The 18,428-nt window shown below is 48.5% G+C and overlaps 1 protein-coding gene across 3 annotated transcripts in view; it reads left to right on the top strand.

Moving 5' to 3' along the window:
• The window catches only part of KHDRBS1 (KH RNA binding domain containing, signal transduction associated 1), a 34,778-nt gene extending 17,647 nt beyond the window's left edge, over window positions 1-17,131 (top strand). The window contains exons 5-12 of one of the 3 annotated variants that reach the window (XR_008440646.1): window positions 2,096-2,232; window positions 4,723-4,954; window positions 6,707-6,774; window positions 7,503-7,561; window positions 11,451-11,644; window positions 14,072-14,185; window positions 14,795-14,860; window positions 16,214-17,131. Coding sequence is in view for 1 of the 3 variants with exons in the window: in XM_053999067.1 (XP_053855042.1) it covers window positions 2,096-2,232; window positions 4,723-4,954; window positions 6,707-6,774; window positions 7,503-7,561; window positions 11,451-11,548 (594 nt within the window). In the remaining 2 variants the exon portion in view is untranslated. Of the gene's footprint in view, window positions 1-2,095; window positions 2,233-4,722; window positions 4,955-6,706; window positions 6,775-7,502; window positions 7,562-11,450; window positions 12,948-14,071; window positions 14,186-14,794; window positions 14,861-16,213 lie in introns of those variants that run through there. The other 2 variants (XR_008440645.1, XM_053999067.1) reach the window with 2 other exon arrangements.
• Window positions 17,132-18,428: the final 1,297 nt, after the last annotated feature.

The raw sequence follows: 18,428 nt of genomic DNA on the forward strand, positions 1-18,428 counted from the left end.
ATCTGGGGTGGTGCTGGGATCTCCTGGGATCGTTGGGAATGGTGCTGGGATCATGGGGAATGGTGCTGGGATCATGGGGAATGGTGCTGGGGTCTCCTGGGATCATTGGGAATGGTGCTGGGATCTCCTGGGAGCTCTGGGGTGGTGCTGGGATCTCCTGGGATCGTGGGGAATGGTGCTGGGATCATGGGGAATGGTGCTGGGGTCTCCTGGGATCATGGGGAATGGTGATGGGATCATGGGGAATGGTGCTGGGATCTCCAGGGAGATCTGGGGTGGTGCTGGGATCTCCTGGGAGATCTGGGGTGCTGCTGGGATCTCCTGGGATCATGGGGAATGGTGCTGGGATCATGGGGAATGGTGCTGGGGTCTCCTGGGATCGTGGGGAATGGTGCTGGGATCTCCAGGGAGATCTGGGGTGGTGCTGGGATCTCCTGGGATCATGGGGAATGGTGCTGGGGTCTCCTGGGATCGTGGGGAATGGTGCTGGGATCTCCAGGGAGATCTGGGGTGGTGCTGGGATCTCCTGGGATCGTTGGGAATGGTGCTGGGATCTCCTGGGAGCGCTGGGAATGGTGCTGGGATCTCCAGGGAGATCTGGGGTGGTGCTGGGATCTACAGGGATCATGGGGAACGGTGCTGGGATCTCCTGGGAGCTCTGGGAATGGTGCTGGGATCTCCAGGGAGATCTGGGGTGGTGCTGGGATCTCCTGGGATCGTTGGGAATGGTGCTGGGATCTCCTGGGAGCGCTGGGAATGGTGCTGGGATCTCCAGGGAGATCTGGGGTGGTGCTGGGATCTACAGGGATCATGGGGAACGGTGCTGGGATCTCCAGGGATCATTGGGAATGGTGCTGGGGTCTCCTGGGATCATTGGGAATGGTGTTGGGATCTCCTGGGATCATGGGGAATGGTGCTGGGATCTCCAGGGAGATCTGGGGTGGTGCTGGGATCCCAGGGAGATCTGGGGTGCTGCTGGGATCTCCTGGGATCATGGGGAATGGTGCTGGGATCTCCTGGGAGCGCTGGGAATGGTTCTGGGATCTCCTGGGATCATGGGGAATGGTGCTGGGATCTCCTGGGATCGTTGGGAATGGTGCTGGGATCTCCTGGGAGCTCTGGGAATGGTGCTGGGATCTCCAGGGAGATCTGGGGTGGTGCTGGGATCTCCTGGGATCATTGGGAATGGTGCTGGGGTCTGCTGGGATCATTGGGAATGGTGCTGGGATCTCCAGGGATCATGGGGAATGGTGCTGGGATCTCCTGGAATCATGGGGAATGGTGCTGGGATCTCCAGGGAGATCTGGGATGGTGCTGGGATCTCCAGGGAGCTCTGGGATGGTTTTGGGATCTCCAGGGAGATCTGGGATGGTGCTGGGATCTCCAGGGAGCTCTGGGATGATTTTGGGATCTCCAGGGACCTCTGGGATGGTGCTGGGGTCTCCACGGACCATTTGGAATAGTGCTGGGATCTCCAGGAAGCTCTGGGATGGTGCTGAGATCTCTGGGGACCATTGGGAATGGTTCTGGGATCTCCAGGGAGCTCTGGGATGGTTTTGGGATCTCCAAGGAGATCTGGGGTGGTTTTGGGATCTCCAGGGAGATCTGGGGTGGTTCTGGGAGCTCTGGGATGATGTTGGGATCTCCAGGGAGCGCTTGGATTATTTTGGGATCTCCAGGGTTCACTGAGATTATTTTGGGATCTCCAGGGAGCTCTGGGATGATTTTGGGATCCCCAGGGAGCTCTGGGATGGTGCTGGGATCTCCAGGGAGCTCTGGGATGATTTTTGGGATCTCCAGGGATCATTGGGAATGGTTCTGGGATCTCCTGGGAGTGCTGGGGTGGTGCTGGGATCTCAGGGAGATCTGGGATGGTTTTGGGATCCCAGGGAGCTCTGGGATGGTTTTGGGATGTCCAGAGAGATCGGGGATGGTTTTGGGATCTCCAGAGAGCTATGGGATGATTTGGGGATCTCCAGGGAGCTCTGGGGTGGTGCTGGGATCTCCAGGGATCACTGAGATGATTTGGGGATCTCCAGGATCCTTATTTACCTTTATTTTGTCCTTTATTTGTCCTGCTGTGTGCTTGGTGCAGGACATGATGGATGACATCTGCCAGGAGCAGTTCCTGGAGCTCTCCTATCTCAACGGGGTCCCGGAGCCCAACCGCGGCCGAGGCGTCCCCGGGCGGGGCCGGGGGGCAGCGCCACCTCCCCCTCCACCCGTGCCAAGGTATTCCCAAAAACCCAAAAACCAAAAAGCCCAGCCCTGGCAGTGCTGCCCTCACCTCTCACAGAGGTTGAGCTGCTGCTTCTGGCACTTCAGCTAAGCCTGGCTTTGGGGCTTGTTGGGACACCCCAGCAGTGTGAAAGTGCTTTCCCCCAGCCCGGCAGCGAGGAAAAAGTCTGCAATGTGTGAAGCTGAGTTGTCAGGGTTGTTTATTTCTCCTTATCTGTAACTTTCTGTCTCTGACCTGCCGAGCTCTGCCTGGTACAGAAGCCCTGGCAGTCTCTGCTCAGCCCCGGGCGTCTCCCACATTTCAGACTCAAAACTACGTGTGCCACGTTCCCAGTTCCCACAGCAATACCTAAAATCTGTGCTGGGCAGTGTGTCCCTGTCCTAAACCAACAGAAAAGTGTCACCAGCACACCCAGACATGGAGGGCAAGGAGAAGGGAAAAAAGACCCAAATTCTTCCATCTTGTACCCCTGAATCCCATTCTAAAAACCCCAAAATTGTGCTTTTGCACCCTGTGTCAATTCACCCATCACACTGCTCAAACCCTTGTGGTTGTAATTCCTCAGAGAAGGTTGGCAGCCTCTCCCACGGGCTAAAATCAAAGCCACAGGGGGTTTTGACTTCGTGCCAAGGTCCCCGAGCCCCCTGGAGGGTCTGGAGCCAGCCAGGGCAGCCCGAGGGATGCGCTGGACTCTAACAGGGGTTCTGCCCAGCTGGCTCAGAGCACCGTGTTTGGGGTGTCACCCAGCACTGGGGGGCATTTGGGGTGGGTTTAAGCAATAGTTTCCTAAAGGAAGCTCTCAGAATTGGGATGGATGTGCTGTAGCCCCCTCAGCATTCCCAGTTTGAAATGCCCATCCCTGCAGAGCTCTGGGGTGGCATCGTTCTGGCAAAGCTTGGGGATAAATTGGCAGCAAAACGGTTCCTTCAGTGCTTGCCTCACTCCCTGATCCGTTTTCCTTCTGCTTGGAGTGTGCCTGCCCATGTCCTCAGTGATCCCGAGGGATCTGGAGTGATCCCAGGTTTATTTCTTCGTCTACAGCCTCCTTCATCCTCACAGTCCCTGATCCTGACTCTGTAGATCTGCTCCAAAATTGGATTTAAATGTCACGAGGAGCCTCTCCTTGGCTGTGTGGAGCCAGTTTGACTCAGTAGGCAAAGCTTAGCTAATCTAAATTATGTATAACTCCCAATTCAGGCTGGGCTGAACCAAAATTTGGTGATTTAACCCCAAATGACAACCAAGCCTCACTCACTCCCTCCCCACTCATGGGATGGGGAGAGATCTGAAAGGATAAAAGTGAGGGAATGAATGGGCTGGGATAAAGTCCAACAAGAAAAGCAAAATAAAACAAGGAGTTCATTCCCTGCTTCCTTGGGAAGACATTCCAGAAGTGCCCCAGTGCCTCCTGCTCTTTTCAGCTCTCCACCTCCAGCAGCAGAATTTTCACCCAGAGGAGAATTCTGTGCCTCTCACAGCAGAACAATTTTCACTTCTGTGCCTATTGTAAATTCAGGCAAACCCAGAGGGAAGAAATGCTGATGTGTGACTGCAGCTCAGAAATTGAATGATTTCTTTATTATAACTATGCTAAAATACATTAATATATTACTTAAAGGAGATACTAAAACTACAAACCTACTGTTCTAACTACCAAATCTAACTACTCACAACTTGTGACCCTCTCTAGAGATTGGATTGGATTGGATTGGATTGGATTGGGTTGGAATGGATTGGGTTGGAATGGATTGGGTTGGGTTGGAATGGATTGGGTTGGATTGGGTTGGATTGGGTTGGGTTGGATTGGGTTGGATTGGGTTGGATTGGATTGGGTTGGACTGGATTGGATTGGATTGGATTGGGTTGGATTGGATTGGGTTGGGTTGGATTGGGTTGGATTGGATTGGGTTGGATTGGGTTGGATTGGGTTGGGTTGGATTGGATTGGGTTGGATTGGATTGGATTGGGTTGGATTGGGTTGGATTGGATTGGGTTGGATTGGGTTGGATTGGGTTGGGTTGGATTGGATTGGGTTGGATTGGATTGGATTGGATTGGATTGGATTGGATTGGGTTGGATTGGATTGGATTGGGTTGGATTGGGTTGGATTGGATTGGATTGGGTTGGATTGGGTTGGATTGGATTGGGTTGGATTGGGTTGGATTGGATTGGATTGGGTTGGATTGGATTGGATTGGGTTGGGTTGGATTGGCCACCAGCCCCAAACAATCCTCACCAGAATCCAACCAAGCATCACCCCAGGTAAACAATTCTCCAAGCACATTCCACATGGAGAAAACAAGGAGCAGAAACAGAAATTGTTTTCTCTTTGTTTCTCTCTGTGCTCTATGAAAATCCTGAGAGGGAGAAGAATGTCCCTGCCACGCGTGCCCATCCGCAACCCCAGCTCCGCTGAAAATCCCCATCCTCGGCCTGTCCAGAGCAGCAGCAGCTCCTCACCAGCCTTTCTCTCTCCTCCGCAGGGGCCGTGGGGTTGGTCCTCCCCCTCCTCCTCCTCCTCCTCCTCCTCCCCCGCGGGGCGCGCTGGTGCGGGGAGCGCCGGTGCGCGGGGCCATGGCGCGGGGGGCCGCGCTGGCCCGGGGGGTGCCCCCTCCCCCGGCGGTGCGGGGCGCTCCTGCCCCCCGGGCACGGGCGGCTGGCATCCAGAGGATACCCCTGCCCCCTCCCCCCGTGCCGGAGACCTACGAGGAATACGTGAGCAGTGATTAATTAGCGGGATTAACGGGGCTCCCGGCGGCGGGGGAGCGGGCGGCGCGGCCGAGGGAGGGTTGTGCCGGGATGGGGATCACCAGGGATCATGGGGTCACCAGGGATCCCTGGGAATGGTGCTGGGGTCACCAGGGATCCCTGGGAATGGTGCTGGGATCACCAAGGATCAGTGGGATCACCAGGGATCCCTGGGAATGGTGCTGGGGTCACCAGGGATCAGTGGGGTCACCAGGGATCCCTGGGAATGGTGCTGGGATCACCAGGGATCCCTGGGAATGGTGCTGGGGTCACCAGGGATCAGTGGGGTCACCAGGGATCCCTGGGAATGGTGCTGGGATCACCAGGGATCCCTGGGAATGGTGCTGGGATCATCAGGGATCAGTGGGAATGGTGCTGGGATCATCAGGGATCCCTGGGAATGGTGCTGGGATCACATGGGAATGGTGCTGGGATCACCAGGGATCAGTGGGGTCACCAGGGATCCCTGGGAATGGTGCTGGGATCACCAGGGATCAGTGGGGTCACCAGGGATCCATGGGAATGGTGCTGGGATCACCAGGGATCCCTGGGAATGGTGCTGGGATCATCAGGGATCAGTGGGATCGCCAGGAATCTGTAGGATAGTGCTGGGATCACCAGGGATCAGTGGGGGGCTGTTGGGATCAATGGGATCACCAAGGACTGCTGGGAATGGTGCTGGGATCACCAGGGATCAGTGGGGTCACCAGAGATCCCTGGAAATGGTGCTGGGATCACCAAGGACTGCTGGGAATGGTGCTGGGATCACCAGGGATCCTGGGAATGGTGCTGGGATCACCGGGGATCAGTGGCGTCATCAGGGATCCTGGGAATGGTGCTGGGATCACCAGGGACCATTGGGATGGTGTTGGGATCACTGGGGACTATTGGGATGGTGTTGGGATCCCACCAACTCCTGGAATGGTGCTGGGATCACCAGAAGCCTTTAGGATGGGTCTGGGATCACCAGGGACCATTGGGATGGTGCTGGGATCATCACAAATACTGATACACCTGAACATTTGGTTTCTCTTCGCTGCAAAATGGGTTTTTTTTTTTTTTTTTCCCACTGAAAAATTCAGAGTTTGGGGGTTGTAAGTGTGTGGTCTGGATGACACAGAATTATGGAATATCCTGAGCTGGGAGGGATCCCCTGGGATCATCCAGCCCAGCTCCTGGCCCTGCACAGACACCCCAAAATCCCACCCTGTGCATCCTTGGGAGCATTATCCCGGAGCTCAGGGGAGCCTGTCCAGTGCCCCAGCATCTTCTGGGGCAAAACCTTCCCCTGACAACAATCCCAGCCCTCCTGGCACGTGGATTTATCCCTGGAGATGGAACGATTCCCAAACACCAGCGGGATTCATCCCTTCCCAGCCCCGGGGCTGTGCCTGAGCCCTTTCCCTGGGGCAAGCCGGGATTTCCAGGCTCCTCTGGAATCTGTGCCTTGGATTTGGTTCCTTTTTGGTCCTTCCCTGGGGAAAGCCAGGATTTCCAGGCTCCTCTGGAATCTGTGCCTTGGATTTGGTTCCTTTTTGGTCCTTCCCTGGGGAAAGCCAGGATTTCCAGGCTCCTCTGGAATCTGTGCCTTGGATTTGGTTCCTTTTTGGTCCTTCCCTGGGGAAAGCTGGGATTTCTGGGCTCCTCTGGAATCTGTGCCTTGGATTTGGTTCCTTTTTGGTCCTTTTGTGACATTTTTTGTGTCCCCATCCTCGCCAGGGCTACGATGACACGTACGCAGAGCAGAGCTACGAGGGGTACGAGGGCTACTACAGCCAGGGCCAAGGGTGAGCTGCATTCCCTCTTCCCAAAGGGGCTCTGCATGGCCCTTTCCCCCTTTTTTCCCCCTTTTCCCCCCCCTTTTCCCCCCCCCTTTCGCCCCCCTTTTTCCCCCCCTTTTTCCCCCCCTTTTTCCCCCCCTTTTTCCCCCCCTTTTTTCCCCCCCTCTTTCTTTCCCCCTTCTTTCCCCCTTCTTTCCCCCTTCTTTCCCCCTTCTTTCCCCATTTTTTCCCTTTTTCCCCCCTTTTCCCCCCCTTTTTTCCCCTTTTTTCCCCTTCTCTCCTTTTTCTCCCCTTTTTCTCCCCTTTTTCTCCCCTTTTTCTCCCCTTTTTCTCCCCTTTTTTCCCCCTTTTTCTCCCCTTTTTCTCCCCTTTTTCTCCCCTTTTTCCTCCCTTTTTCCTCCCTTTTTCCTACCTTTATCCTCCGCTTTTTCCCCCGCTTTTCCCCCCCTTTTTCCCCTTTTTTTCCCTCTTTTCCCCCCCTTTTTCCCCCTTTTTTCCCCTCTTTTAAATCCAATTTGAAGCCAATGGAAGCACTGCTGAGCTGTAGAGCTCAGCTGGAATCCAGGGAATGACACAGAGCACCTTCTCTTTTCCTGTTCTTTTTTATTTTTGGGGTTTTTTTTTGGTTGGTTGGGTTTTTTTTTTGTTGTTGTTTTTTGGGTTTTTTTGGGTTTTTTTTGTGGCACTGTGGCAATGCCATTTCCCTGTGTGTAACCCCCTCGTTGCTTTTCCAGGGATACAGAATATTATGATTATGGACACGGGGAGGCACAGGAAACCTATGAAGCTTATGGTATGTCTGGGAATTCTGGGATCAGGAAGGAGTTGGGAATGGTTTGTGGTCAATTCTGCAGTTTTCCAATGTCTGGATAAAAAATTGAGGTGTTTTTATTTAGGTCTGAACAACCTCTCCGTGGGTTTAGGTTCTTCTCAATTTTGATCGTCTCAAAGGTGATGCTTTTTTTAAAAAAAAAAATCCATTTTTTAACTCTGGAAATGTCTTCATTTCCTTGTAGCTTTAGAATATTTCAGGAGGTCTGGATTTCCACCCACAGCACTTGTGCTGCACTCTGGTTTTCATGGGCTGGATTTTATAGGGTTCCATCTGCTTCTTTCATCCTCACAGTCCCTGATCCTGGCTCTGTAGATCTGCTCCAAAATTGGATTTAAATGTCACGAGGAGCCTCTCCTTGGCTGTGTGGAGCCAGTTTGACTCAGCAGGCAAAGCTCAGCTAATCTCAATTATGTAAAACTCCCAATTCAGGCTGGGCTGAACCAAAATTTGATGATTTAACCCCAAAGGACAACCACGCCCCACTCTCACTCCTCACCCATGGGACAGGGAAGGGTAAAAGTGAGGGAATGAATGGGTTGGGAAAAAGTTCCCCAGGAAAAGGAAAGTAAAAGAAGGAATTCATTCCCTGCTTCCCTGGGAGGACATTCCAAAGGCCTCTCCCTGCCTCCTGCTTTTATTTTGGGAGGCAGTTCCCATATCCAGGCTTGGATATCCACACCCTGGCTGTGGCAGTGAGGGGGAATCGTTGTCCCCTGTCCCCAGAGCTGGGCCAGAGTTCATTTTCCTCCCCAGGCCTGCTCTGGGATTGCCTCTGGATTGGTGCTGATGATCCAGAGGCTTAGACACATCCAAGGATTTTCCTGCTCCTCACACAGGGAAACTGGGAGGGACCCCAAGGAATTTTCCAGACCTCATTCGACATCCCAAATTCCCAAAGCTCTCTGTAAATTCTATCCTGGCAGAATAAAGGAAGCAGAGTTGTTGTTGTCTCACCTTGCTCCAGGTTTGAATTTAAATCCAGGTGTTCCCTGCTCCAGGTTTAAATCCAGGAGCCTCAGGACCTTCCAGGTTTAAATCCAAATTCAGGAGCATCAAAACATTCCCTGCTCCAGGTTTAAATCCAGGATCCTCAAGGTGTTCCCTGCTCCAGGTTTAAGCCCAAATTCAAGAGCCTAAGGACTTCCCCTGCTCGAGTTTAATCCCAAACCCAGGAGCCTCAGGACCAGGTTTAATCCCAAACCCAGGAGCTTTGAGACCAGGTTTGATCCCAAACCCAGGAGCCTCAGGACCAGGTTTAATCCCAAACCCAGGAGGCTCAGGACCAGGTTTGATCCCAAACCCAGGAGCCTCAGGACCAGCTTTAATCCCAAACCCAGGACCTTTGAGACCAGGTTTAATCCCAAACCCAGGAGCCTCAGGACCAGGTTTAATCCCAAACCCAGGAACTTCGAGACCAGGTTTAATCCCAAACCCAGGAGCTTTGAGACCAGGTTTAATCCCAAACCCAGGATCCTCAGGACCAGGTTTAATCCCAAACCCAGGAACTTCAAGACCAGGTTTAATCCCAAACCCAGGATCCTCAGGACCAGGTTTAATCCCAAACCCAGGAAATTCAAGACCAGGTTTAATCCCAAACCCAGGAGCCTCAGGATGTTTTCCTCCAGCTGCTCCCAGGAGCTGTTTTGGGGGTCAGGAGCTGGTTTTGGGAAGCTGTTTTTAGGGAGCTGTTTTGGGGGATCACAAGCTGGATTTTGGGGGTTCAGGAGCCGTTTTTGGGGAGCTGTTTTGGGGATCAGGAGCTGTTTGTGGGGAGCTGTTTTCAGGGAGCTGTTTTTAGGAGCTGTTTTGGGGGATCAGGAGCTGTTTTTGGGGAGCCGTTTTTGGGATCAGGAGCCATTTTTAGGGATCAGGAGCCGTTTTTAGGGATCAGGAGCCGTTTTTAGGAGCCGTTTTGGGGGGATCAGGAGCCGTTTTTGGGATCAGGAACCGTTTTTGGGGATCAGGAGCCGTTTTTGGGATCAGGAGCCATTTTTGGGGATCAGGAGCTGTTTTTGGGTATCAGGAACCGTTTTTGGGATCAGGAGCATTTTTGGGGATCAGGAACCGTTTTTGGGGAGCCGTTTTTGGGATCGGGAGCCGTTTTTGGGGATCAGGAGCATTTTTGGGGATCAGGAACCGTTTTTGGGGATCAGGAGCTGTTTTTGGGGAGCCGTTTTTGGGATCGGGAGCCGTTTTTGGGGAGCCGTTTTGGGGGGATCAGGAGCCGTTTTTGGGGATCAGGAGCATTGTTGGGGAGCTGTTTTTGGGGATCAGGAGCATTTTTGGGGAGCTGTTTTTGGGGATCAGGAGCTGCTTTTGAGGAGCTGTTTTTGGGGATCAGGAGCTTTTTTGGGGAGCCGTTTTTGGGATCAGTAGCCATTTCTGGGAATCAGGAGCCATTTTTGGGGATCAGGAGCTGTTTTTGGGGAGCCGTTTTTTGGGATCAGGAGCATTTTTTGGGATCAGGAGCCGTTTTTTGGGATCAGGAGCTGTTTTTTGGGATCAGGAGCATTTTTGGGGAGCCGTTTTTTGGGATCAGGAGCCATTTTTGGGGATCAGGAGCCGTTTTTTGGGATCAGGAGCCATTTTTGGGATCAGGAGCCATTTTTGGGGATCAGGAGCTGTTTTTTGGGGATCAGGGGCCATTTTTGGGGAGCCGTTTTTGGGGATCAGGAGCATTTTTGGGGAGCCGTTTTTGGGGATCAGGAGCATTTTTGGGGAGCCGTTTTTTGGGATCAGTAGCCATTTTTTGGGATCAGGAGCATTTTTGGGGAGCCGTTTTTTGGGATCAGGAGCCGTTTTTGGGATCAGGAGCCGTTTTTGGGGATCAGGAACCGTTTTTGGGATCAGGAGCATTTTTGGGGATCAGGAGCGTTTTTGAGGAGCCGTTTTGGGGGGATCAGGAGCCATTTTTGGGATCAGGAGCCATTTTTGGGGATCAGGAGCCGTTTTTGGGGAGCCATTTTTGGGGATCAGGAGCATTTTTGGGGATCAGGAGCATTTTTGGGGAGCCGTTTTTGGGGATCAGGAGCCATTTTTGGGGAGCTGTTTTTGGCGATCAGGAGCTGTTTTTGGGGAGCCATTTTGGGGATCAGGAGCCAATTTTTGGGATCAGGAGCCATTTTTGGGGATCAGGAGCCGTTTTTGGGGATCAGGAGCCATTTTTGGGGAGCCATTTTTGGGGATCAGGAGCCGTTTTTGGGGATCAGGAACCGTTTTTGGGATCAGGAGCCATTTTTGGGATCAGTAGCCGTTTTTGGGATCAGGAGCCATTTTTGGGATCAGTAGCCGTTTTTGGGATCAGGAGCCATTTTTGGGATCAGGAGCCGTTTTTTGGGATCAGGAGCTGTTTTTTGGGATCAGGAGCCGTTTTTGGGGATCAGGAGCCATTTTTGGGGATCAGGAGCTGTTTTTGGGGAGCCGTTTTTTAGGATCAGGAGCATTTTTGGGATCAGGAGCCGTTTTTTGGGATCAGGAGCTGTTTTTTGGGATCAGGAGCCGTTTTTTGGGATCAGGAGCTGTTTTTTGGGATCAGGAGCCGTTTTTGGGGATCAGGAGCTTTTTTGGGGAGCCGTTTTTTGGGATCAGGAGCCGTTTTTTGGGATCAGGAACATTTTGGGGATCAGGAACCATTTTTGGGATCAGTAGCCGTTTTTGGGATCAGGAACCGTTTTTTGGGATCAGGAGCATTTTTGGGGATCAGGAGCTGTTTTTGGGGAGCCGTTTTTGGGATCAGGAGCATTGTTGTGCAGCTCTCTCGCTGCCCTATTCTGCAGCTCCCATCCCCGCCTCCCCCAGCCCGTTTTTCCCTCCCTCCCTCCCTGACTCTCTCTCCTTTTCTCCGCAGGCCAAGACGACTGGAACGGAACCCGGGCGTCCCTGAAGGCGCCCCCGGCCCGGGCAGTCAAGGGGGGCTACCGGGAGCACCCCTACAGCCGCTACTGACCCCAAAACGGGGCCAGAATCCCCATTTAGGGGCAAACTCTTGTTTCTGGTTCTTGTATCTCCCGGGATTCCCGTTGCTTTACCCACAGCAGACAAGTAATTGTCTCCCTGTTTTTTGTTTTTTCTTCCTGGCCCCCTTTTTTTTATTATTATTTTTATTTTTTTTTTTTTTTTTCCTCCCACTTCATCCTCACTTTGCATTTTGGCTTCTGGAGGTGAATTTAAATAGATTTAGAAGGGGAAAAACTTTAATTTTTATTATTTTTTTTTTTCTTCTTCTTCAGTGTTGTAGATGGCTTTTCTTTCTTTGTCGTTTTAGGTTAAAAAACAAAAAAAAATAATGTACCTTTTTTAAAGGAAAAAAAAAAAAAAAAACAGACTAAAAAAAAAAAAAACAAGTTTTAAAAATGTTAGTTTCCAAAAGTGACATGCTTTGCTTAGTTCTGAAATTAAGGTTTTGTTAAAACTTTTAAAGTTTGTTTTAAAGGAACCCATAAAGGTTGTAGTTGCAGAATCCCAAAGTAGGCTACATTTCAAAATTCAGGGTTATTATTATTTTTTTTTTTTTAAGAATTAAAATCATAATGTAACAGTAGTGGCTGCCACCATTAAAAAAAAAAACCAAAAAAAAATAACTTCAGTTGCCAAACCTTTAAAAGGAGATTGCTGGTGAATCTTGAAATTTAAATTTTAACCCAAAGGATCCTCCAAACAAATTAAATAGCATTTCTTCTAAAGAGAATTGACTTAAAAAGAAAAAATTAGGTTGGTAAAAAAATTGACTTTTCTCATGTGGATTTTGAAATCTAGCCCCCCCTGTGCAGTGTTGAGATATGCTTGGGAATATTCTCCCAGTGGAAAGGGATTTTAGTTTAATTCTAAATGAACAATTCTTAAAAAAAAAACAAAAAAAAAACCAACAAAATATGGCTCTAATTGCCCAGTGTTTAATAGAAAGAATATTCCGTGTAGGTCTGTAAAATTCTCATTTTTTGTCGCCCTTTTGGGGCAGAAAATCTGATGAAAATTCCAAAAAATTTAAAAAAAAAATCAATTCCAAGCAATCCCAGCCACTTGTTCAAGTGTATCTCAGCACGAGCTTTGCATAAAAAGGGACACTGCAGCTGTAAAAAAAAAAAAAAATATATAAAAACCAAACAAAAAAAAAAAAAATTAAAAATAAAAAAAAAAAACCAGACAAAAAAAAAAAAAAAACAACCCAAATTTCACTTTGTACATAAAATAAAGTCCTAATTGGATTTGTTACATTGTCCTCCCACTCTGTTCTGGAAGAGAAAAATGCAACATTTTGTGTAAAGTCTGCCTAAGTAGGTAGCTCCAAACGTGTCAAAATGTCTGTCTCAAACTGTCAATAAAGTTTAGTCCTTTTTTAATCAAAGTCAATGTGATGAATTGTCATTTGTTTTTGGAGGTTTTTTGTTGTTTTTTTTTTATTCCAAACTACTTTAAATCCATGCTAAACTTAATTTGTCATTATTATTATTATTATTATTATTATTATTATTATTATTATTATTACTCTTATTAATATTACTATAATTACTATAATTATTATTATTATTATTATCATTACTATCATTATTACTATTATTAAAATTACTATAATTACTATAATTATTATTATTATTATTATCATTATTACTATCATTAATATTACTATAATTATTACTATTATTATTATTACTATCATTATTACTATCATTAATATTACTATTATTATTATTATTACTATCATTAATATTACTATAATTACTATAATTATTGCTATTATTATTACTACTATTATTATTATTATTATCATTATTATTAATTTTAAAACCATGGAGGCATTTCTTTTAAAAAATGGTGGTTTTTTTGGGTAATCCTCGTGACAAAACAAAAATTTTTCGAGCTCGTCGAGCTTCGATTTATTTAAAAAAAAAATACAAAAAAAGACCAAAAAAAAAAAATTTTGTTTTTCACCCCCTGGGAGTTGCTGAAAGCAGTTTTGAGCCCGAAATCTGAATTTGGAAAGCTTTTGATTGTTCTTTGCTTGATGATTCAGATTTCAGGAGGCCTCAGAGAATATTCCAGAGGCTGCTTTAAATAGGAATGCTCAGTTGCTTTCTGGTTGATGCTTCCAAGCAGCTTTTCCTTGGAAAAAAACACTTTAAAAATGAATTTATATTTTTTTTTCTGTTGGTGGAAAGTGCTGCAGCTGCTCCTTAAATCCTGAGAGGGTGTGGATGTAGAGATATTTAATATATTTCTTATTTTAAAAAAATATAAATTCTTCGTGGTTTGTTATTTCCCATCCTGCAGATGAATTTGGAATTTTAGGGGGAGAGGATTAAACTGCTCGGGGGTGAAAAATAGAATTTTAGAGGGAAAAAAAAAAAAAAAAAACACACAAAAAAAAAAAATTAAAAATAAATTAAAAAAAAAAAAAACATGCAAAAGTTGTATTTGTAGATTGTTATTAAAATGCAAATAACTGAATTTTCAACACTGGTTTGGAGTCAGCTTTCAGGGCATAATGAGATGAAAAGATCAGCCTATGCCCCCCCTTTTAAAGGAAAATTATCAGCAGGAGAAATCAGGATGTGTAAAGCTAACAGGCACCGCAAAGCCCAAAAGGTAACCTAAATGTCTGATTTTAATCCAGCACATTTCTCTTTTTCCATAAACCTGTCACGGAAACTTTTTTTACCCAGCCGTCCCTTCGGATGTTAATTTAATGTTTTAAAAAAAAAACATCAAAACAACAAAAAAAATGTTTTAAATATAAACGTTTAAACCGACCCACGTGGCGTAAATTAGAGATAATTTTTTTAATAATTTGCCCTTTGGGCAGATGCACTGGGATGGAATGTGGGCCAAAAGGAATCTTTAAATATCCTGGATTTTATTCAAATATAAAAGATGTAAAATGAACACGAATCCGAGCTAGTCCTGCTACTGCCAAAACAACGACGACAACAAAAAAAAACCAACCCCAAATTGTGCTCAGTTGCTTGAAAACCCCAATTTTTAGCCCCCCCAGCATTGCTGTGAAATGTCCATAGCTCAGCTGAACTTGCATGTCCTTCCCTCATGTGTAATTGCATGCAGGAATTTTTCTTTTTCCTTTTTTTTTTTTTTTAATTTTTTTTTAAATTTTTTGTGTGTGTGTGCGTGTCTCTTTGTGAGGATCCTCACTATTTTTTTCTTTTTTTTTTTTTTTTTTTTTTTTTTTGGATTTTGCAGGAATTTTGGGGCCGTGACTCAGCGGGGTGAGGAGGAGGAGGAGGAGCAGGGCCGGCAGCAGCTTGGGTGAGTTTTGGGGGATTTTTTATAAAACCCCCCCTTGTTGAGTTCCCAACGTGGGGGTGGCACCATCTGAGCTGCTAAATTCCAATTTTTTCCTCGGATCCACACCAAAAAAAAAAAAGGGGGAAGCTGCTTCCCTGAGGTCACAGCGTGGAGGAAGCTCCTGAGCTGAGTTTTTAGGGGATTTTAAGGGATTTTGGGGTGAGATCCGTGCCTTGGGATGCAGGGATTTCATGGAATCACAGGCAGGCCTGGAAAGCTTTGGGATTTTGTTCCCCCGTGCTCTGGGAATGGCTCAGGAATTCCCCAAAATCCAGGGAAAATTCCAAGCTGCAGGTCTTTCCTCATCCACGGATTCTGGAATGGGATGTGGCTGCTGGGATTGGGTTTTTATGGAATGCTGCCAGGGAATCTCCCTCAGTGATCCCACACAGCTTTTTGGGGTTCAATCTCACCCCGTTCCTTCCCCTGGCCCGAATTGCTCCAGCACTTCCAGGGATGGAGCACTGGAGATGCTTCCCTAAAAAAACAACAAAAAAAAATCTCTTTGCTGAGTGGCTGGGAGTGGTTGGGGGGTGATCACATCAGCAAGGACACAATTCCTTCCCCCCCTTCCCTGTGGGGTTCCTTTGGGAACAGCAAAATGCTGCCCCTGAGCTCCACAAATAAAAACCACCAAGGAATCTACCCTTGGAATGGTGGAGAACCCCAAATCACCAAGGGATCCACCCTTGGAATGGTGGAGAACCCCAAATCACCAAGGAATCCACCCTTGGAATGGTGGAGAACCCCAAATCACCAAGGGATCCACCCTTGGAATGGTGGAGAACCCCAAATCACCAAGGGATCCACCCTTGAAATTCTGGAAAAGCCCAAACCACCAAGGGATCCACCCTTGGAATGCTGGAAAAGCCCAAATCACCAAGGGATCCACCCTTGGAATGGTGGAAAAGCCCAAATCACCAAGGGATCCACCCTTGGAATGGTGGAAAAGCCCAAACCACCAAGGGATCCACCCTTGGAATGGTGGAAAAGCACAAATCCCAGCTGAGCAGGGGATGTAAAAGGATAAATCTGATTTTACAGGGGGATCATAAAGCTCCCAAAGGAGCCCCTCTCACCTCAGGAGCATCTGGAACAGGGGAGAGCCAATTTGTGGGAATGCTGTAGCAGGGAGTTCACCCTGAATCCCTGCACTTGAAAAGTGAATTTCCCTCCTGCCAGGAGGGGAATGATAACAAGCCTGGATTTGTGCTCATCAAATCCATCTTCATTTGCGGTGGAATTGGAAGAGCAATTTTATTTTTTTTTTTTTTTATGGCAATGCACCAATCTTTCCCATTTCTCTCCTAATAGGCCCAGCTTTTAGATGAAGTGGAAAGGATTTGATAGAGAATCACCTCTTAGGAAGCAATTTATTCCCAAGTGGATCTTGTGATGCTGCCTTTGGAATAACCCAGCTCGTGCCTTGCTTTTTTTTGTGGGATGCTGATGGGAAAAGGATGGAAATGCTGAAATGACTGGATGTGCTGGGAGTGTTTTGCAAACATTCCTTGGATCAGACAGCTCCCTCCCTCCTTCCTTCCCTCTCCCTGCACTTTTCCAGGCAGGATTTAGCCCTGGAGCCTGCCAGAGCCCATCGGAGATCCCAAAATAACCCCTCAGCATCGGAATCGGCCAAACATTCCGGGGTGATGCAGGGATTTGGGAGGGATGGAGATTCCTGGGAGTCTGAGGCACCTCAGTGACCTGGAGAAGCTTCCCTTTCCTGCTGGAATTCTGCTCCCAAGTGCCAGGGATCTTCTCCTCCCCCTTTTTTCCCAAAGGGCTCATCCACATCTTGCCCTTTGTAGGGTTTTGGGCAAGACCCCGACCCAGAGAAAATCCCCCCGATGTTCTTGGCTCTGTTCACATCTCCTCTCTGGAAGTGTTTCCCAACAAAAGCCTGGTTTTGTCGGGAGAAGCTTGGCTCTGGGAACACCCTCCTGCTCCGTGGCTCGGCATTCCCACCATCCCAGAGTGGGAACAACTGCTCCAGCCTCCAGGGCAGCCCTGGGGTGTAAAACCCCAGCCTGGCCTTGCTCTGAGCTGCCACAAACCCGGATTTTGTCCTTAGCGGGGAGTGAATCCGAGGAAAAAAACCCTCCAGCTGGAATTCCAGAGGTTTCCCCAGCAGCTTTTCCTGGTGGGAGCCTCATCCCCTGCCCGTTCCTTCCCCCTGCTTTCCATTTGCTGTTGGGATTAGTGCAATAAAGCGAGTGGCTCCGAGCTTCATGCGATGGAATCGTGGATTCAGGGAATGCTCTGGGGTGGGAGGGACCTTCAGGCCACCTCCCACCATCCCAGCACTCCAGGGATGGGAATTTCACAGCTTTCCTGGGATTTTTTTTTTTTTTTTCTCTCAGCTTCACAGTGGTTTCGTCTTTTACCTCCAAAATTCCAGCTGAGTTGGAGAGCACAGCTGCATTCCCTGTCCACATCTGAATAAATTGGAATTTTCTATGAGAGCATCTGCCACCAGGGAAAAAAAAAAAAAAAAAAAAACAGCTGGAATGTGCATTTTTACCTCCTTAACCCCTCCTGCTGCTCTCCCAGAGAAAACTTGGGATCAGGGGGATTCCAGCAGCCTGGAGAGACCCAGGAGGAGGAGGGAGAGGAGAGCAGGGGATGATCCAGCTGGAGCTTCTGGGGAGGAAAATTTCTCAGGGAATTCCTCCTTTATGGATCAGGGAATTCCTTCATGGATCAAGGAATTCCTCCTTCATGGACTGGGGAATTCCTTCTTGGATTGGGGAATTCCTCCCCCTTGGATCAGGGAATTCCTCCTTCATGGATTGGGGAAATCCTCCTTGGATTGGGGAATTCCTCCTTGGATCAGGAAATTCCTCCTTGGATCACAAAATTCCTCCTTCATGGATCAAGGAATTCCTCCTTGGATCAGGGAATTCCTCCTTTGGTCAGGGAATTCCTCCTCCATGGATCAAGGAATTCCTTCATGGATCAAGGAATTTCTCCTCCTTGGATCAGGGAATTCCTCCTTCATGGATCAGGGAATTTCTCCTCCTTGGATCAGGGAATCCCTCCCTGGATCAGGGAATTCCTCCTTGGATTGGGGAATTCCTCCTCCCTGGATCAGGGAATCCCTCCTCCCTGGATCAGGGAATCCCTCCTCCTTGGATCAAGGAATCCCTCCCTGGATCAGGGAATCCCTCCCTGGATCAGGGAATTCCTCCATGGATCAGGGAATTCTTCCATGGATCAAGGAATTCCTCCTTCATGGATCAGGGAATCCCTCCCTGGATCAGGGAATCCCGCAGGCCGGGCGGTTCCTGGGGGCTCCCAGCTGGCACAAAGATGTTTTTTCCCCTCATTTTTTTCCCCTGCTGTGAGCACAGCTCAGCTGAGCCTTCCATCTGCTCCCATGGGAATGTTCTTCCACGCTCCTTTTGCTCCTTTTTTGCCAAGAGGGAGCTGATTCCAGAGGATCAGTTCAAACTCTCTTTGCTGTGAGTGGGAAATGGGAATCTGCCAGTTTTTGGGGGTTTTTTTTTGGGAGTGTTGGAGGACACCA

Source organism: Vidua macroura, chromosome 25, assembly GCF_024509145.1.
Source record: "Vidua macroura isolate BioBank_ID:100142 chromosome 25, ASM2450914v1, whole genome shotgun sequence".
NCBI classification, from domain to species: domain Eukaryota; kingdom Metazoa; phylum Chordata; class Aves; order Passeriformes; family Viduidae; genus Vidua; species Vidua macroura.